The sequence below is a fragment of the Dipteris shenzhenensis genome, chromosome 6 (assembly GCF_047967505.1).
Source record: "Dipteris shenzhenensis isolate YYH24624 ecotype China chromosome 6, Dip_SZ_1.0, whole genome shotgun sequence".
Lineage (NCBI taxonomy): Eukaryota > Viridiplantae > Streptophyta > Polypodiopsida > Gleicheniales > Dipteridaceae > Dipteris > Dipteris shenzhenensis.
This window is the reverse complement of record NC_141601.1, coordinates 7,376,847-7,398,946: the sequence shown is the minus strand read 5'-3', so window position 1 is coordinate 7,398,946 and position 22,100 is coordinate 7,376,847. Positions and strand designations below refer to the sequence as shown.

The 22,100-nt window shown below is 41.5% G+C and overlaps 1 protein-coding gene across 1 annotated transcript in view; it reads right to left on the bottom strand.

Annotated features, from left to right (window-relative positions):
• Nucleotides 1–17,979: 17,979 nt before the first annotated feature.
• The window catches only part of LOC147900715 (brefeldin A-inhibited guanine nucleotide-exchange protein 2-like), a 47,602-nt gene continuing 43,481 nt past the window's right edge, over nucleotides 17,980–22,100 (bottom strand). The window contains exon 11 of the mRNA XM_087375926.1: nucleotides 17,980–20,063. Coding sequence (XP_087232052.1) covers nucleotides 19,437–20,063 — 627 coding nt within the window. The 3' untranslated portion in view covers nucleotides 17,980–19,436. The remainder of the gene's footprint in view (nucleotides 20,064–22,100) is intronic.

Below are 22,100 nucleotides of genomic sequence, written 5' to 3'. Positions count from 1 at the left end.
TCCTTTCTCCCAAAGCTGCCTCTTGTCTTTCCATCTCCCCCCCACCCAAAGCTTGCCCCTTGTCTTTCCATCTCCTCCCGGCTCTCTAAACTTCCATCCAGGAGCTCCTTCTTTGTGACACGTGGCAGGCTCTTGTTCTCCAAGCTGCAACGTGTCCTCTCTTTTTTTTCCTCATGTCTGTGGTTAATAGGTTAAAGATTTTGAAGGCTAGAAAATCTCGAGCATCCAACTGAACATCGCAAGAATGTCCTCTTATTACTGTTCACCACTAATCAATAAATATCATTCTACCCAATAAAAAATCATGCCACAAACAAGGATCTTTCACACACAACTATCCAGGCAGCCCGGGTAGAGAAACAAAAGTCAAGCGGCTTGAATACGCCACCCAAGAGAGTGTCTAACAATAGTTGACCAACTCACTAGCTGCGAATGGGATTCGAACCTGGGCCCCTAAGGTTGGGGCCTGATGTCGAGGCTAACTGGCCCAACTTCTCGCATTTATGATATCGCAAAAAATCTATGATAGAGCATCCACCTCTTGCGAATCAAAGGGTAAATAGACGCAGCTTGTGACTTCAAAAAGGGGTAGACAATGCATTTAGGGGCTTCTGTCCACCCCCTTACATACTCACAAATGCACATGCACATGCACATGCACAACAAGTCTTAGGGTGAATACACATCACCAATTAGTGCCCCAAAGGTGCCCAACCTATGGTCAACCAACCTATGGTCAACCTATGGTCTACATGGGCAATGGGTGCCTAGCCAAGGTTGCCCATCCAAGAAATCTCTTATGGATTTTAGGATGGACAAGAGGTGGCACGGCTGACTCACCTTTTAGAGTCACCCAAATTTTTGTTGTGTTTAAAGGGGTGTGTGCCCATCTACCCCAAGGGAGCATTAACAATGGGCAAGTAGCCCTTGGTCTATAAAGGGCCTTATGTGATTCACACTCAAAAATGGTGGCCCCTTCTTTTATGTTTTCTTCCTTGCTCAAACTTTGTTGGATTTCATTTCAAATGGTCAATCACGTAATCCCACATCCTCAATGGTGGCTGATGACACATGAAAGAGATGACAAAAAGAAACTATACAATAGGGAGAATTCATAGTGAGGTTTAGAGTGTGGGCTAGTAGATGAGGGGGGGAAAGTTCCGATGATGAGGAGGTAGCAATTCGGAAGTGTTTATAAAAGGTCGCCATTCTCTCCATATGAAAAAAGTGCCTTTTGAATGAATCCCCCCACATGACATAAGGTGCATCCATGCACACACACGCACGCACACACACATGAGAGAGAGAGAGAGAGAGAGAGTTGTATTAACGTCTTTATGAGGCCTCACACGCCTATGAGACAAAGTACATAGTAAAAAAAGAACACCAATACATCTCTTACTAGTGTCAGAGAAGGATGAGGAGTGTACAAGGCATCTTAGCTTGAATTTATTATAGCACACAACTTATTATAGTCCTATGATAAAATGGCCTTCATTACATTATTTTAAGACTGAAAGTTTTTGGGTCTAGATTTGAAATCTCTGATTGGTGCTATTCCATCTCAATAAGCATCCACTTCCCCTCCTTCTGAGCTTCTTTCATTTTGGCTAATTCTGTGGTCGTTACTTTGAGCTAGGTCGGGATAAAACCTGTGTCTTGGTACCTTTTAACTTGTTGGTTTGTTTGAGAACTTTGCTCCTTGCTAGCTTGTCCTAGAAGATTACCCTTACTTGCATCGCTTTTTTGGAGGACGTGATATATTTCTTTTGAGTCCCTCCCAATTTGGGGGAAGTCTTGTTGAGATTGTCAAGTTTTGTTTATGTACTGCCCTCACCCACACTCCAACCCTCTGGTAGCCCTCCTATCACCGTTTTTGCTCAAGTTGATGAAGACCTTCTTGAATGGCTCGAATCACATGCACTTATCGGATATCTACATGGACCTCGTCCCCCAACTGCTTTCCTTGAGAATTAGTCTAGAACCAACTAGATCAGGAGAGGCAATCTAGTCACTAAACTTCGGTTCCTCTGTCGGGGCTACTTCATCTTTCTCTTTGAGAAAGCCGAGCATGCTACAAGAGTTCTACATCATGGTCTCTGGAATGTGCGCAGCCAGCCACTATATCTTGATAAGTGGTCTCCCTTCTTCAGCCCGAATAACCCACGCTCAACTATTCTCCCGATTTGGGTAGAGCTACCTGATTTGCCATTCTCACTGTGTAACTAAGCCACTTCAATATGCTGCTCCCTAGGAGAGGTAGTTAGTGTAGAAAGGGAACAGTTCATTATCCCAGAGGTAATCCCCAGGTCTATGTTCAACTCAATTTAGCGAAGGAGTTTCCTGATACAATTGTAATCCTTAATCGGAGGGGAGGAGTGATAAGAGAACAAAAGGAGTCTGTATAAGAACCTTCCCAATTCATGTTTTCTGTGTGGTCTATCTGACACGCAGTTAAGAGCTGTCCTTTAAAAAAAACCAAGGCCAAAAGCAATACTGATCCTCCTCAAGGTCCTAATAAAAAATGGATGTCTGAAGAGTGTCCCTGGGCAACAGTAGTGTCAGTAGAATGTCCATGAGTAGCAAAAAGGCCATGGAGAGGGTCAATAGACATGGATGACAGTTGGGTAAGATTAGCAGGGATAGGAGTAATCTGAGCAGAAGGGCTAGAGCGATGGATTTGAGTTTTGACTCCTAGAGAGGTAGCTTGAGGCTATTTGGATGGGTCAACAGCCACAGAAGGGGAATTGATGGAGAGGCACCAAAAGTAGAAGTAGAGTGGATGGGAACAGCAGCAGCAAAAGTAGAGGGAGATTTGCTTGTAGATGCATGAGGTGTTGAACCTGGGAAAGAGGGAAGGGGTTCACCGGTTGTGGCACATCTTCTTTGATGAAAAGGGGGAAGCTTTGCATGATCATCTAAAATAAAACAAGAGTGCTTGTGTCTGGCAATATCTACACTTAACCTTTGATGTTCAAGGTTGTATGCACTAATGATGAAGTCAATTCTCCTTTTTTCCTGTTCCACCATGCAGCAAACATAGCATCAGTAGAAAGATCTTTATGATTAAATTGGAAGTTATTTATAGATATTCAAATGAACCAGAGTGCATGGGCTCTGATGATAAACCAAGGCTCATGCCCTACCCTGCAAGCATCTCCTAATAGAATAGCTTTCCAGTTAACAGGTTCACCACATTCCATCTGAATAAATTTCCATACTTTCTTGGCACGAGGGCAAGCAACAAAAAGGTGGAAGACATCTTCAACAAGGTCTAAACATCTCATACACTAGCCATCCCCTTTGCCAATGCTGAATCCTCTTGACTTAGACCAAACAGATCTATGAAGTATTAGCTAGGTAAGACACGACATTTTCTCAAGCACATTCCTAGTCCAAATTCTGTGGAATCTGTAGTACCATTTGGTTCTATCATCATTCAACTTCCACCTTCTGTTAAGGGTTCTAAATAAATCCTCCATATCAGCAGTAGGAGTTGGGATGGGTAATAAGGAGGAGCACCCCACCCAGCTAAACTCCTTGTGCATGCGTAGTACTGACCCTCCCTTCCAAGTCACATCTCCTTGCCATAATTCCAATCTATCCATAATGAGTCTTTGATGTTGGTTGGTTAAACAGAACTCTCTTCTGATTTCAAGTCAGGATTTGCATCTGATATGTTCTCTATTCCAAAGCTGCCCTCAAGTTTGAATCCCTTTCTTGAACAACTTAGCTGCAACTGTGAACTAATCATCTGACAGAATGGCAGATCTAAAAATGGAAGAGACCCAAATAGAATCAATTAACATGAAGTTACCTTTACTAGTGAAGATGATATAAGCTTTTATCTCTTCAAAAGTTCCCCAAATAGACTTTCATAGAAGACTCCCCTTGGATTTACAAGGTTCAGGATTAAAAAGAGCAGAAATAAAGGGATATTTTTTCCAATTGGGTGCCCTACATGGTCTAATATAATTCATGTTTCTCAAGAGCAGTTGTGCCCAATCCTCCTCAAGATGAAGAGCATCTTTGATGATCTAAGTGGCAGATAGTTTTTTGGCAGCAGAGGAGATGTCAATCACCCCTAACCCCCCTTCCTCTTTGGGTTTGATACAATATTCCCATTTAACCTTAGAGATTTTGTCAGACCCCCCCCATAATAGTGTGATAAATCTGTCCAGGCTAGTTTTGGTCCCCACTGTTCCTAGCATTTTTTCATGATGATGCTAACACTTGCTCCTCCATCTAAGATTGCCATAGCTTTCTTACAATAGAAGGAGATGGGTATCACTGCATTTGTGTCATCACTCTTAAAGTATTGGCCCAATTTGTTGACTGGCACCCTTGGAAGGTCTTGAGCATTATTGGGAGATTCAACATTATCAAGATTTGTGGGTTGGGGTGTCACCTTTTGCCCATTCATCCAATCCGAGAGGTCTCTCCATGGAGTAGGATTACCTCATAATAGTGTCGCATTGGGCATCTTGATCTCAGTGGATAGGAATGAGGCTAATCCAATGATGTCTCAAGGACTAGTGATAGATTCCATGCCTACTGATTTAGACTCTTCGAAGCCATATAAGGACATGTCATCTTCCTTTAGTTGTTGCAAGGCGGGGTCTTCTTCAAACATCCATTGCATTAGGGTGGATCCCTTTGTTGAAGGGCATGACACACCTTCTTCCTCTACCCTTTCAGGTATTTGCAAGGCTTTTGAGGCTCGAGCATTTATCTCATGTCTAGGATGAATTGTATCAGTACTCTTGCTTGCCTTAAGACTCTACCGACATTCCTCTTGGCACTTGTGTACCAATTTATGCACCTCGGTGGGACATTGTCTCCCCACCCATGGGTTGGAATATTCACCGTGACCCTTAGGTGTTGTGGCTTGTGGGCCATGGGTTGAAGCTATTAGTGTTACCTCATTTGCCTCATGTGAGTGGTTGTTGCTGGTATCATTTGAGAGGGTATCATCAGAGGAAGATGATGTTGCTAGGGAGGCTGTATCTTCATCTGACCCATCTTGGATGATGACCATATTTTTTCCCTTCCCAATCTTCGTTGCACCCTTGGTGCTTACTCGTACTGATTCAGTTGCCTCTCTAGGTTGTGGCATACTAGCTTTATCCCTTTGGACTTTATCAAGGCTTAATAAGTTAAGGCTTGTGGATTAAATGGCCTTCTCATCGAGCAATCCTTAAAAAGATGGTCCACACCACACCTAGTGCATAATGGTGGTGGTGTATTAGACAGTGGTGCACATGTGATTTGCTGCTTAGATTGCCCCTTATATGGACATTCATTGGTTGGGTGTGGCCCTTGACACATATGGCATTGAATGGATTGTGTCTTGGTCAAGTTCATATATCCCATTTTTGGACGAATCGGTGTTGTTTGGTAGACAGGAATGTGTTGATCACCTTGTATAATGTAGTGATTATAATGCTAGACTGATTTGCATTGTCACATTTTAGGGATAGTTGTGTCCACTATAGGTAGGTTTTGGGGTCTCCCCAATCACTAGGTAGCTCTTCCACTAATATTTGATTCAAGGGAGTAATTCATGGAGGTGGCGGTTGAGGTCCCATTACTGGCGGGGGTAATGGAATATTTTGAGCCCTTAATTGCCCTTGATTGGTTGATGTGGCTCCTTGTATTGGCCATTGTACCTGATTGGATGGATTGGGTGGTGCAGGCAATGGTAAATGCAGCCTCTGTTGATACATGGGTTGAGGAATCCTCCTAGGATAATGACATTGGGATGTGTCATGATTTCCCCAATGAACACAATGGGCACAATAGAGTGTTGGCCTGGCTCTAAGATGAGGGAATTCGTTAGTGGGATGATTTCCAGTGCATACCCCACACCATATGTTATCTCTTTGTGGAAAGAGATGGGGGTTGCTAGGAGCATCTTTTGGTGCTTCTATATTCCATTGTTGGCTCAACTTGTTTAATAGATCTATGTCCAACTCTTCCACGTTGAGCACCTTGGGCATAATGCTTGCATCCCTAGTTGCTTTTAAGGTTGAAGACTATGCTATTTGGGACATATCTGAGGAAGGTAAGGATTTATCATTTTGGGGCTTCTTCCTCATGTTATCCCTTAAGCGTATCGCCATCTTGCTGCATAGCTCAAATGATGTGGGATTCATAGCAAACAAATGATCATGCAACTTAGCATCTCATAGCCCTATGAGGAAGCATGGCAGAAGTTGCACATCACTCATCCTCTCATGGGGTTCACATCATGAGTTCAGATGCTTAATCCTAGTGATATAGTCTCTTAAGGACTCAATATCCTTCTACTTCACCTGATAAAGCTGGTTAAGCGGGCTCCACTTGGGACCACTAGGGGCAAACCCCACAATGAAGGATTTATGCAATGTGTAACAATTTATTTTCTCCTCTAGGTTTAAGGCTCTAAACCATTGTCCAACCTTGCCATCAAGACTCAAGCTAAAAGATTTGACTTTGTCTAGATCCTTGATATCACAAAGGTGTCACAAATTTGTTCAAACCTCTCGACATGGGAGACTGGATCTCCTTCTCCTACAAACTTGGTGATTAGCTTGGAGATTGTGATAGGCTTGCTCCTTGAGGGATTGGTATCCCCTCCTGGAAATATTGGTGGTGGAGCGGTGGCCCCCCTTCCTAGTGCTTGCACTAGGATTCTCATAGCTTCGTCTGTAAGGACCATTTGTGATGTAGTGGGAGGTTGTGGAATGGTGGGCAATGTCTCATACATTGGTGGTCCTGATGAAGGGTTCCATGGATTTGATGACATGAGGCCAAAGGGATGGGAGGATCCAGACCCACGGATAGGCATTTGCATTGTGACTTGGGTCAGGTTAGGCCTAACAGGGAGTGGTATGTTCCCTACAGGCATAGGCCTATATGGAGCACTTCTTGGGTAGGGAATATCTCCCATGTTTTTTTGCCAGGGAGGCATCATAGGGGATTCTAAGGTGGAGGGTCTTAACTGTTCGCCTTCAAAATTACTCCTTTAACCCCTTTACTTTTTTTGGGACCTTAGTGAGAAGGTGGGTCCACGTCCATCCCCATAGGATTGTCTATCATCAAAGACTTGGTACGACGCGGGTTGATTGCCATTAGATATTGTGGGACTTGTTTCCCTAAGAGTTGCTTCTCACATCGAAGGTTGGGCATGCATTTGAGCCTTTGACATTGCCCTAGTCTGTTAGTTGGTGGTTTCCACCTGAATTGCTTTGCCTTTCTGAGCATATGTCAATCTGGCTGGTGGTCTGCTTTCCCTAGTAGACCGTCTGAGCTGCTGTGGCGCTGCTTGGGGTGTTGCTGGCAATTCTTGCTCTTCTTCATCAACCTGTTCTGTAGATGACTGTGAAGTCGATGCTTCTATCTCCTGTGTAGGTGAGGTTTTCCATTCTGATTCCTCATTGAAGATTACATCTCTGGAGATAATGACTTTGCGGTTGATGGGATCATACAATTTGTATGCTTTGCTTTCTTCACTGTAGCCAACCATGATGCGTTTGCATGACTTCGCATCCAATTTCCTACGATGATCATCATGTATGTGGGCATATGCTATGCAACCAAATATGCGGAGATGCCGTTTGCTTCTCTTACTTTGCCCCTTTCATCCTTTACCCCTTGTGACCTTCTCTTACTTTGCTCTCCGTGTCCTCTCATTCTCTCACTTGCATTCTCTCGTTCTCTCATTCTCTTTCTTTTCCCTTTTGCTTCCCTCTCATTACGGCAAGTACCCTAGAGGGAAGTTTTTGTTTTGTGAGCTCTCCTTGAGCCACGTGCACAATTCTAAGCCCTTGATTTTACATTAATCTAAGGGTTAAAACAATGAATCTTCCAAATTTTACCCAAAAGCATACCAAAGATTTAGATTGTAAAAGCATGCAGTTTGTTTTGAGCATACAACGCCCTGAATTAAAGCTCCTTGTCAAACATGAAGAGTCCCTTAAGCTTCGCTCAACCACTCATCATTGAGTTGGGATGGTCAGCGCCATAGCCTAATGCTTCTACGATTGAGTGGCTCTAAGATAGGTGATATTGGAGAAGAACGCGATGTGGGATTGCAACCAAAAGAAATAGGAGATCATGTTCCATCAAGATCCACATACAACCCGATGCTCCAATCTTTCGCCAATACATTGTTGAACCTTTTTCATGCCTTTAAATAGGAAGAGAGAGAATTTTAAGCAATTAACAATTCTCTACATCTTTCACTCTATGCATGAGGCCTATCGTCATTTTTAACAACAGTTTAGGAACGTGCCAAGAGCTAGCTAGAGATGGAGAAATGACCTACGACATATCTTCATTCAAGCCATTCAAAGCATCGAAGAGCTCTTTTCTTCGACCTCATCGTGCTGTAGATTGTGGATCATGTTGAATCCGAAACTTTGCAAATGTCTGGGCTGGTTTATTCAAGAGCTCCAAACAAACAATATGTTCATAATGAGCGATCCCAAGGAAGGTCCCACTTCTGCACCACTTCTACTTAGAGGATCCAATGCTTTGCTTATTTTAATCCTAAATTCTTACAACATTTCTCTCTTTTGATGCATGTTATTGATGCAAGGAAGAAACAAAATCCAAGTTGGATACAAGATCGAAAGATACCGACACCTTTATTCATATGATTGTAGTCCATGTGACAATATTGTATAGACTGGAAGAAAAATACATTATTCTATTGCCTTATTCATGTATTTGTTTCACAAAGTCAATAATAAATCACCACCCCTGACATTTGCAAGGAGGATCAGGTCCTAACGGACCTTGTGTCGTTTCTCATGTCCACATTTTCACTCGTTTGAATTTTTCATAAAATGCTAGGATTCAGCTTCAATTTTGAGTTAGTAGTTACGTGCTCAACGACAGAAAGGCTGCCTACCACAAATCTAGTTTTTTTTATTATGCCTATTATGAAGATCCTTCATCTTCCACTCATAAGCATTCAAATCAATCCCCCCCCATAGTTGTAAGAAATCTCCCCTCCCTCTCCTTAATGCATCTCCTCCCACAATTCTTGAAGTAACGCCCATCCATCTCTATCATCACCTTGGCATTCATGTGTCTTATGTGCACCACAAATCCCCTGTGCCTATCCTCTCTATGATTACTCTTTGTTCTATTCCCATTGCGTAATAACCATCTTGCACGTTTGATGACCCTCACACTATTCAGCTCCCTCTCCAACCCTCCTCTTTCCTTGGGGAAACAATTCCATGTTTGCTAATGAAATGTCCAAAGGCAATAGGTTGATGTATCCTTGACAACTCTGACCTCATGCAGCCTCCTTTCCAACTCTCCTCCAATTTTACTAAGGAAACGATTGAAAGTTTTCTAAGGAAATATACAGAGATAAGATTTAACAAGTGAGATCCTTTGCACTCTTCTTCTTTTCTTTTTCTTTTCTAGCCTCGTTTGCTTCTACGATCGTCTATATGTTTTACCCCTTGGCATTTTTGTTGATCATTTAGAGAACTCATTTGTAATCATCATCAAACGATGATTATATACAAGCTATGAAAAGTCCTACTCCTTGCAAATCATCGATATTTGTTTGGAAATCTCATTTTCATTCATCATTTTTGTAATCATCGTCACCACAAAGATTACATCCAAGCTATGAAAAATCATATTCTTTGCAAATCAAGATGTAGCTAGGTGCTAAAGCAACTGTAGTTTGAGTGAGAAAACTTTTTTTGCACTCCTTCATAATCATTGTGAACGGACTCCTTCATAATCATTGTGAACGGTGATTAGTTACAGTGATGTTTGGAAAGAGCTCATATTTTGAGCTAGTTTGAGATGACAGTATCTATATCTTCATTACTTAGAGTAGTTCCTTATTTCATTTTGAGTTGATTGACATGATAGTATATATGTTTCATTATTCAGAGAAGTCCTTTAGAATCATAGTCAACAATGATTTATACATGCTTTGAAATGTTAGGATTCTTTCAAATCAAAGTGTAGCTCGGTATAGATATCGCTAAAGTGTGTGTAGTAGAATCGGTTTAGGGTAGTTTAGTTACACTCCTCAGTAATCATCATCAATTATGATAAGTTTTGGGACAAATCAGGTTAGTTGCAACTAAACTTCAATGCACAAAGTTTTAAAACTAACCCTACATAAGTTTTGAATTGCAGAGATAAAGTTAAGATAGGTTTGAATACTTGAACAATTATACAGTCTAGTTTCCAAGGATTCAAGTTCTGTAGTATAAGTTGAGAAAAATGGAATGAGATTCTTGCTGCTAGCTTGACCTATCTATGCTACCATTTTGCATGTATGACTTGTTTGGATGGGCCTATTTGTTGGCTATAGCTGTAAGGTTGATGTATTTTTTATTTTTCATTCCTCTATTCACATTATTGCTTTATTTAGGGTGGCTCGAGAGTTCTCAGAGAGGAGCAGTAATAAATATAGGTTTGAACTTGGGTCATCATTTTCAAAGATGCCTAGATGAGGAAAGGAAACACCTATGAAAGGTTAATTTCATATTTTCTTTTTTATACATTTAAGAATGTGTGTTCAATTGTTCATGCATATGGATTTTCCTTCTTGTACATTTATGAATACATGTTAAGTAAACTATGTATACTTTTTTTCTTATTATTACAACAACAGAGTTGTGATTTGCATTTAGGACCATTATGTAGAGCTGTTAGTGAAGAGGTTACCTCTAGGCCCAAGAGTGCTAGAATATATGTTGAGTCTTCACTTGATTGTCCTACATTAACAAACATCAACCAATAAGATGAAGTCAATTGATCCCATCACTTAAGTGTTGAACAATGTTAAGAAGAAAGGAGTTAATGAGGAAGCCATGGGAGATATTAATGTTGAAGGAATTGGAGAGCAAGATGAGACGAATGTTGAAAGAGAGATCGAGGATCAAGGTGGGAAAGAAAAGGGCAATGCATCTCATCCTCAAATCCTAGGGAGAGAGACCCATCTTGCTCTCTTCACCACTTGTTCCACTATGTAGGCTAGTAGCAACTGAAGCTATTTGTCCTGTCTCAAGTCAAGTAGAAACACTACATAGGAGTTTTAATTTGAATGGATATTCCATGGAAAGTGCACCATTTTTTGTTTCTTTATGCAAGCCAAGTGAGGATGGCATGCCCATGACCGACATTGATTTGCATGAATGAGGGCCCATTTGGAATATGGTAAACGCAGACTTTGAAAATGAAATCAATGAAAAGTGGTTAGATCTCAAGGGAAAAACATTTTATGTGGGATGGAAACAATAGGCTTAAGGCATGGTGGAACAAAATTCAAAAATTAAGTAATATTCATTATATCATTCTTTTTCCAAAATTGATAATGTAACTTTTTGTAACATACCTTGATTGGGTTGTCTAGCCTTTGGACAATTCCCTTCTTGACATATTCAAGCTCGTTGTGTCTTCTTGGACGTGGAAAATGAAAGAGAAGGAGAGTTGCTACTTGAATTGAGAGCAATAGACGAGTAAGTTTCAACTTTTTTCATATTATTTTACAATGGTAATGATTTCATGGACTTAATCTTTATTTTTATGGATTATGTTTACTTGGTCATAGGGTTACTCATGCACACTTGCCTGCATCAATTAGCCATGATATTTTCATGTTCCAATGCTTTAGCATGACGGTGTACAAGACCCGTCTACTAGCCAACTTGATCGACACAAGAAGTGGGTAGAGGTTGAGATGGCATTGGAGAAGTGAACCAAAATTTCATAGTATAATGCATCATTGAAGTGTATTAGGTCAGCTTGTTTCAAAAGTGGGAAGCATATATGAATACATACAATCTTGATGTGTAGACAAACACGGACATATTTGTATATTTTTTATTGTGTGTGGAAATATATGTACTGCCAATATGGATATGTGTGTGTGTGTGCGCGTGCACGCGTGCACGTGTGTGTGTGTGTAGCAAGCAGAAGAGAGAAAGAGAAACATACACACACACACGCGCACACACACACACACACATGCACGCACACACGCACATGCACATAGAGAGAGAGAGAGAGAGAGAGAAAGAAGTTAGAGCGGGGGGGGGGGGCAAAGAGAGCCCTTGGATTGATGAGGAGGAGCTTGGAATATTGCTATAGTACTATCCATAATGTCAGAGATGGATAATCGTTTATTATGATACATTGTATCATACTTAGATCTAACTAGTCATCTTCCAACACACAACTCCAGAAGCCCATATAAGGTATGTGACATGGAGACTTAGGAGCTCATACGAAAAAGACCTTGGAGGCACATGCTATTGGAGATCACTACCACACATATGAGCCCCCAACAAGAAGGACAAAGACGCAAGTGATGATCCATATTTGGAGGCAAGTGCTATTGGATATCATCACCTCACATATGAGCCCCCAAACGAGGAAAAAAGAGGCAATTGATGATTCGTATTCGTTCTCTAGAGCAAAGACAAGTATGAATGGGTAATTTGGTCTTCAAAGCAAAGGCAAAGTATGAAGATTAAACTGAGATCCGGAAGGTAGGAATCCCATATTAGATCCCAATCATAGATAAATCTACAGATATCTCGAACTAAGATCCAAAAGGAAAGAGTCCCTAGTGGGACCCAAAAGATAGGTAACCTTTCTAACAACTCAGATAGTACCAATTCAAGGGCTGACTAAAATGGTTGTAAATCAAGAGGGATCTCTCTATGATCGTCGTTTGAGATTTGAGGCACCTATCGTGGGCAAACACCATCGCCACTTGCAAGATGGCAACAATGAAGGGAGCTCTATCCTATAAAAGGCCATTGACTTGTACATACGTAATGCTAATGCTAGTATAGTTGTAAGCTCATGTTGTTGGAAGTAACAAAATTGTTGTTGCTAAGAGTGGTAGATATGACATCCTTGTTGTTGCTAAGTTTAGTGGATGTGTTGTTTGAAGCAACATAATCCTTGGTGTTAATAGGACCCCCAGTCGGTGAAAACAAGGTATCAATTAATTCGTTGTGGAGGTGGGAGGGTGCAATGCCAGATTTACCAAAGTCAATGGCGGTGAATTAATATAAGGGGAATAATTCAATTAATGTAAGCGAGGGAAAATGCCCGAAATAAATGTGCAAAAGTCGAGAAGTTTCCCATAAATCTAAGAAGGGTTTGTATTTTCCTCCCTCAGCAAGTATATGAGGGAGAGGGGGGGGAGAGGGAGGTAGAATTGAGGGAGGGGGAGGCAGAGTGAGGGTTGAGGGAGACAAATGGCTGAGTGGAGGGGAGAGGCTGAGCGAGGCAGGGCAGAGGGAGGTTGAGGAAGGTTGAGAGAAAATTGAGTGGAGGCGATGGAGAGGCAAGACAAAGCAGGAGACGCGAAGGGAAGAGGTGAAGGGGAGAGGCAGCCGGAGAAGGAGAGGCAAAGGGAGGCAAAGGGGAGAGGTGGAGTTGCAAGGCGGCAAGGAAGATAGAGGCAGGCACAGAGGAGAGTGAATTAGATTAATTAGGCTAGAATAGCTTAGGTTAATTAGATTAATTAGCAAATAGCTTAGATAGCTTAGGGTAATTAACTTTAAGGGAGAGGCAATTCAGATTAATTAATTAATAGATTAGGTGTTACTAGGAGCTATTGGTGGGAGATGGAGCCTTGTACGTAATGTAGCCAAAAAGCTCATCATCCAACAAAGAATGAAGCTTAGTAGTGTAATGTAGTTGCAAGCTAAGGTCCAAAGACAAGATGAAGGTGGCGTAAGGTAGCCACAAGAGAAGGTCCACAGCCAAAAGGTGTTTAGTTGATCTTAGTCTATGCAAAGCAGAGTTGGTGCAACTATGGGAATTGCCAAGTTGAACAAGCACATAATATCCCAGAAGCCCTTAGAAAAGGCAGCAAGGTTTACACCACTCTTTCATCAATGGAGTTGAAGTGTTGTTGTAGTGAAGCCCTTGATGGCTGTGTGTAGTCAAGAGCTCCTTGATACTTCTGTGTAATCAAGGAACGAAATCTTGTAATCTTTGGTTGATAAATTCAGCATTCCTATCTTAGCGTGCATCATTTTATCATATTTAGTTAATGGTCAGCATAGGACCAAAGAGGGGTTTGGGAGTCACCCCATGAAGTAAGACAAAGTCTAGCAGTGAGATGTGTGATGAATCAATTTTCCTCCCATGGTGTCAAACGGGTGGCCATGTTTAAAATTTTTCAAGCATAGCATCAACGTTGCATATATCATCAATCAAACCTATGTACATAGTCCTTGAGTGAAGGCTTATAACAACACCATGTAAGGCAAAGGCATGTCGCCATGCACCTAATATACCTAGAAGCCTAGCACAACATAGCTACATATAGCACTACATTGTAAGCATCAATCTTGAGTTGAAACTCTAGGATTATCGAGATAAATGACATCTATCAAGAAGGAACAATTCAACCAACAACTTCCATGCATAGCACATAGGTCATAACTAAGCAAACAAATTCAATGCACAAGTTGCACCCACTACAAATGCATACAAGGATTGGGAAATATAGCACTACCAAGAGGAAGGACATTAACAAGCGCTCAAAAGCATCCCATCTAGCATAAACAAACCTTGTGAAGACAAAAGATCTTGGCATGATGTGACACCTATAAGCAATGTGCAAGAACAATAGCAAATTCCAAAAAATGAGAGGAGAGACTCTCTGTTGACAATGGTAGCTTTCAAAAGAAGTCAATCAAGAATTTTCCTTTTACATCTCGATTAAAGTGGGGGGGGGGACCCTTGGCTCAATGGTATGGAAGTTGAAGAAGACCTTGTGTTTACTCACCCACAAGCATAATCTCTCACTTTAGGGATAGCCCACAAAACCAATTTGGTGATGACGATATTTAAATTTTACCACATTAGCTTCTTCCCCCAAGGGCACAGTTTTCCTTACAATTGTGTTAGGTGCAGCTTGGGGTGTGAAGTAGGATTTGAATTGAAATCAACAAATGACGTGACCCAACACCAACTGCATTATTTGTAATTCTATTTGAGCTATTGTCAAAATCCATTCAACTACCAACTATGCCTTCATGGTTTTTCCCTTTACAATAACCTTAATGTGCATTTTTGCATTTGGGGGCACTTAAGGGCTTTGAAGAGACACATTATTTAGAGCAACATATCTTTTGCCCGTAGATCCAAAGTAAAGATATGTCTCTAGATCAAAGAGCATAATTTACTATAGAGATTACACTACTGACACTACACAATTGAGTAAGCCTATCCTGCATCAAGATGACTCAATGGAAAAGTCCAAAGTTCCAAACAGTTTGTGATGGCAACAACTCTCGCATATCAAAATGCCACACCAATAATATTCTTATGAGAAACTACGAAATCTTGTACTAGGGAGATGATACCATGTGAAAAAGCAACTAAAGAAGAAAAGGTGATTTCAAAATATGCATTCATGTTGAATTGCGATTATGTTTCATGGTCCAATACGAAGCAAGCTATTGTGGAACTTTCTACTATAGAGGTTGAGTATATATCAATTGCTAAGTTGCATGTGAGGCCATATGACTTCATGTTGTCCCAAAGATGGAGTAACTATAATCTTTCATGATAGTCAAAGTTCCATAACCTTGTCAAAGAATCCAAAAGATCATGATCTACAAACACATTTATCATTGTACACTATCTAAACACAGGTTTCTAAGTTGAGTTTTCTCTAAACTCATTTACACAATATAATGCACAATACTCAACACAAATTCTCATAACTAGATGACCTGCCCATGACATAAATAAAAATTAGATGTCCCGCCATTAGATGATTATTAGATGGCCCACCATTTTCGACTTTTCCATCTTCGACTTCTCAGAAAAATTTCAATTAAATCCTTCTTCGAGATCTTCTCTTTCTCGTGCCCTATCCCCCTAACCTATTCTTTCCAGCTTCTCTCAACTCAGCAGTTGGGGATTTATTTATATTTTATGGGCAAAGTGTTGTCAATTGCAGCCTTGCGGGCTTGGTTTTCTTCTGTAGTTGGTGCTGGTAAAATCACTTCATTTATATTTTTGCGAAAAGGATTTTACTTTGCTCACTGTACAGATATAGGAGACTATTTTTCAACTACTGGGCATGGAAGGAGTTTGTGGTGCAGGACACTTTGCAATGGTAATGCCCTGGGATCCTGTTTTCGATCTTGCAGAGTCTCTGCTCCGTCACTGCCTAGTGTGGGTCTCTCTTAGGACTTCCCAGTTCCTTTTCTTCCACATTCTCTCCCTAACGGCCCTTCTTGGAAGAGTGCTTTTTATTCCTAAAAGTGATTTTTTGCTCACTAGCAGAGATGTTCGAGTTTGTGTGATGTGGGATATGGAGCAACCTATTCCTGCTTTCTTAGATGTGGATCTAGGTTTGGCACAGCCTTTTCGGATACATCTACAATTTGCTTCTTTTCCAAATGCTTATTACAAATGCAGACAATTTAGTCATTTCGCGAGGGACTGCCCTTCAACTGTAGCTAAAGATTTTACAGTCTCCTCCTACAATTCCAACAACTTCTATTTCTCCTTCTAGGCTACAAGTAGCCAGGAAATCTTCCAAACCAACTAAGGTTTGGAAACGAATTGAAGAAGCTTCGACATCAATCTACCCTTAGGTTAATCCCTATACTGTTTTAGAAGTTCAGGATCAACCTATTGTTGAGCAAAAGCAAACCTCCTCTCTTCACGATATGGATTCCCTTGCTGGGGAGGGCATCACTCAAGATGATGCACATGTTCCATCAAAGGTTGGTACACAAGGTGAAGCTGCCATGATATATCATAATTTATCATATACAACTCCCATATCTGAGATTGTGGATGCAGCTCAAATACCACTAAAGGAAAATTTAAAACCAATTTATGCTCAAACTACAAATGCTACTTTCACTTTGAACTCTTTTCATCCTTAGTTGAGACAGGTTTTTGATCCTATGGTTCAAAAATTCAGGTTGCCAACTTATATTTAAGAATAATCACAAGGAAAAAAAACAGCTTTGTTTTATTGACGGTGATGTCACCCCGCTACATCACTTTTTGCAAGTCAATAATCTAAAACTGGAGAATGTTTTGTTAGATCCTCCTCCAACTGACCTCCTCCAACTGATATGCAAATTTTATCTTGGTCACCTCATGAGAGTTTCTCTCTAAGGCTTGCTTGTAAATTTTATCTTTGTACTTATTGGTGGGTTTTCACCTCGTTGTGAGGTTTCCCACAAAAAATAATAAGATTTAACTAAAAATGTGTGTTTAGTGTGTGTGTGAACCATTTTTTAGGTCCAAGGGTCTTTATATGATCATTACCTATGCATGCATGCACAAACATGAATGTGTGTGCATGTGTGTGTGTGTGTGTGTGATTGGGGGGTGTGGGGGGGGGAGGGGGTGGCTTTATACAACCATATTCACACAAGCGGGCGAGTATGCATTCGTGTGCACAGGGATGTGTAGGTGTGTGCACATGCACACGCACGTATAACCATACATGGGTATAACATTAGCCATGGCTGTTCACAAAGGCATGTGGAAGTCTATATCTTATGATTGAGAAGATGGTCGTATTCTTCACAAAGGCTTCCCGCTCAACTTCTCTCATGCCTTGAGGTAGGTCCATCTTCCAAAGTTGGGTCTTCATGGAAGTGTCCTCAGAGCCACCTTTTTCATTATTTCCTTGAATGATGTTGCTGATCCATGATGACTTGGGAAGATATTGTAAATGAAATGTGGATAATGTGTTAAGTGCCCACATTCTTGACATTCTTGACATGCACATTATCAATTCACGCAGACACAATAGAACAAAAAATAAATGCAATTTCTCCTCATCTCCATCCATCCGTTGTGCATGCAAACCATAGATCCATCAATCTGTCCACACATGCATATGTTTTTATGTCCTGTGACCAGCACATCTGTATTCAACACACCGCCCCCCCCCTCCCCCCTTCGTCCGCCCTGGAAACAAAAACAAAACATATGCATAAAAATAAAAACTATCCAGAGAGAGAGAGAGAGAGAGAGACCATATGCTTCTCCAAAATCATCAACAAAAGCCCCTCCTGGCAAAGAGTTTCAAAATTTCTGTATGCCTTTTCAAAGCCCATTCAGCTAAATGATCTCCAACTCTTGCAGTCCTGAGAATGCCATACGTCATCAGCAATTATTAACTGTGAACAAAAGCAATCAAAGCATAGGTGCAATCTCTTCTAATGATGGCACTCCATATTGGCCTGATTGAGCCACATTGAACCATTGAAGGATGGGATTCGATATGCCACATCAGCTGATCGGTGTCAGAAAAATTGAATTACAAGACCTGGCTGCAGGATCCAAACATCCACTCATATTTTATGCTATTTTCAGAACAAACCATGTGTAGATAAGCTGTTGGCCTATCTCACAGAGCGGAGAGGAAGCATTTGTACCATGATCAGAACATAGTGACAGTTTAAAACCACCGTCATTTCTTCTGGAGTGGATCCATCCTTGAGAAAAGTGATGGGAGCTCATCCTGTGTCTTTCTTGAAGAAGTGTTACCATTATGTAGACAACTGACTGCCTATGCAATCAAACCCTCTCCTGAATTCATGAAAGTTGTGCAGCCAAAGGCATGGACTGATGATTTCAAATTTTAAATCCAACCCACCTGCTGCACCATTGGCAAACAAAGAAAGCTGGTTGCCACATACCCTTGCTTCATGATTGACCAGGATTCGATGTCCCAAGAAATATTTGCCACAATATGCTCAGAATATCCAAAGCGGCACAGAGATTGTACACGTTTATTACGACTTCTTCTATATGAGATCTATAGCACAATTAGTGACAGTTCAAAAAGAATGTGTAGTACTGAGCCATCTTATTCTCAGGGAAAGTATGAACATCAAAGTACTTTGCAGTCACAATTCAAAGCAACTGAGGTGTGCGCTATCTTATTTTCAGGGTAAAGGTGAAGATAAAAGTGAATTTGGAGGTTCCAAATATGAAACCAGTTCAACGGATGTTGTTGCCACTCAAAAGTGAGTACATTGAGCTCCTTGATTATACTAGAATCACCCAACGTTCCCACCTATCATATCTTCTCTCCTTCCATTTTCTTTGAGGGCCTTTCACAAGATATAAGTGCCCTGAATAAGAATTGGACCTTCGTCGTAGGAAGAGTTCTGAGACCTGCTAATTGTAACTCCAGCAACACTAGACTTCCTCAAGAATTAAGGCCCGAGGATACGATTCCCTCACTTCAAAAAAATGGGACTACAGTACATCTACACGGAGTGACAACAATCCCTCAGACAATCATAAGACATAGACTTCCACATTGAAAGGGGCAAAACTGTTATTGATGGATTGCCATGACAGGGACTATTAAATCCGCATATGACTGTATACATTGAAAAGAGATTTCGCTGAGGGATATAAAAAATAATTTCATCAGCAACCAGGAGCTAACCTGTAGCCCGCAGTAAAATGGGGCCAATCCAAGAGCTGAACATTTCACTCAGAGCCACCTGGACCTCACCTGAGCCATGCTCACAACTTATTAAGCTTGCAAGGAGAGGGAAAAAACGCTTTAAGTATTTCTCAAATGATGAATCTTTCAACCCACTGATAGCCTGTAAAGTAGCTACAACCAAAGGAGCTCGTGAAACTAACTCTCTTCTCCTTGAAGAACCCAATGGAATTATCCAAAGCGGACTACTGCGCTGCTCCAAATGGTCCTTAAGAGTAGGCTGAGGAGCAGCCGTTGCAGTATTCAGATATACCCATAAGACTTCCTCACACAGCTCCACTAACCTGCTCTCCACTTCTACATCCTTGGCAAGGGCAGGTTTATCCAAAGGTAAATGCTGTAGCAAAGCTAAGTATGCTTGGTAAGACTCACTTTCTAATCGAAGCAATGGTGGATCAGGCATCTGAGTGACCATTTGCATTCTTTGTAGCCTTGACCTTAAAAGGAAGTCGCCATTGATCTTATGGGAATGAACAGCAACTTCATGAAGAGTGTCCAAGAGAAGCATGGTATGCCCAGCTGTCAACCTGCCTCCATGCACGCTATAAATTTCACTGACAGCCTGTAAACACAGGAAACAAAATAAATTACTTGCTGAAACTTTAATTAGATACATATTTGAACGACAGATTTTCTTCTTTTTGAAGTAAACAGGAGTCTGTATATTGAACTGAAATTAACACTACCAACAATAGCAACAAGTGTATCAAACACACAGGCATCCAACAAGAAACAGCTAGGACATGACCCAAACATTATCTCGAAATCTATGATCCATAGTTCTCGAAATCTAAAGTCCTTCAATATAGACTACTGAAGTAGACATTCTGCTAATTAAGTACATCAATGTGATAATCAGGAAAAAGGTGATGTGCAGCTCTCTCTCTCTCTCTCTCTCTCTCTCTATCTATCTATCTATCTATCTATCTATCTGTCTGTGATAATCCGGAAAAAGGTGATGTGCACCTCTCTCTCTCTCTCTCTCTCTCTCTCTCTCTCTCTCTATCTATCTATCTATCTCCCCTCCCCAAAAAAAACACCTGAAACTGGTGGGATCCTCCCCTCCAACACCACCTGACAGAGGAACCCTCACCCCCTTTCCCCCAGCCCCCTCTCCCCCCATGGTTGTGCACCCTTTTGGGCCCATTACCTGCTGCAGTGGTGCTGGCAGCCTTCCTTCTAAGGGCTGCTTGGATTCCACCTTAGAATTTCAGGATGCCTAATCATCCAACTGGCAATTTGCATGAGGTGCAGGCAAAGAGGCGTGTATATGAGAGAGATTCCCCAGGTACCACGAGATCAGAATTAATATCGTTGCTTTTTCAAACAAGCTTTCCAAAGTCAAGTGATTGATTAATCAGACTAGTACTTTTAGCTGATCTGTTTTGCCATTGTTGCTGCAGACTTTTACCTCTGTTCTGGTCATTCTCTAGCCGCAAACTTGGTACTAGCTCTGCTATGGACAGGTGGCCTACCTGTTGGATAAAGGTTGGTCTTCAAAGCAATTTTTCAAAGTTTGCATTACAAACGACACGCTGCAAATATTTGTCGCGTCCATACTCTCTGCCTCTGTGCTGGAGCTGCTCCAGCTCCACAATGGCATCCAGGTATGCCCTTATGTGCTGCCCACATGGCAGCCTATGTGCTGCCCATGTGGCATCCCCTTTTCATTGCTTTCCTCTGTGAATATGCTACCCGCATGATAGCCATGTTGCTGTCCATGTGGCAGCCCTATCCTACCCTAGTCCACGCCCTGATGCACTCCTCATTTGGGGGCTTATAGATGGGGTCCGGGAAGGTGACCAAACCATTTCCAACAATCAGGTGGTTGTATGGCACTTCAGCATTCACTTGAATGCATAGAGATGATATTTACAAACTTAGTATCCAATTAGTCCTCCTATTAGATTAGGAGATGCATCCCCACTAGGTTGGTTGCCTGCTAGCGAAGGAAATACCCGAATGCCTTAGCCACAAACGAAATCAAGAAGGGGGCTAGTGGGCAGCACTAGGGCACTAAGCATGAGAGGGAGAAAGCCTCCCCTTGTACCATCAATACGAATATGGCCGGAGCTGCTTGCATAAAAATGCTGAAATCACATCCTCCATCTCTGTTTTCCAACATCATAGGCCTTCTCAAAATCCAAGAGGAGGACAGCGAGAGGCAGAGCCTCCTTGCGCGTCCAATCAGTGGCCTCCCAAAAAGTGAAGATGTTTAGGATACTCGTCTCTTGAACTAGCATTGTAGATGATGTTCAAGAGGTGAGGTTGAAGCGACAAGCTCCGAACCTTAGCTAGATCTTGTAGGTCGTGTCCAATAGAGTGATTGGATGCCATTAGTGATCCCTCTCCTCCTTAATGTTCACAAAAGATGTGAAATTATCGATTCATATAGCAAAATGGGTGGGTATAGCGGGGATCCCTCCTTCTCACGAACAGCACTACTGACGTCTTTAGACATACCTTATATTATGCTCACTCTTCTAGTGGCTTCCTCTTATAAATCCACAATTGCCAAAGTGATGTGATCCTCAATGCAAAAGACCTAAAGTCCAGAGAGACAAGCTCAAGGCATTGACTTCAGATCCTTCTAGAAGTG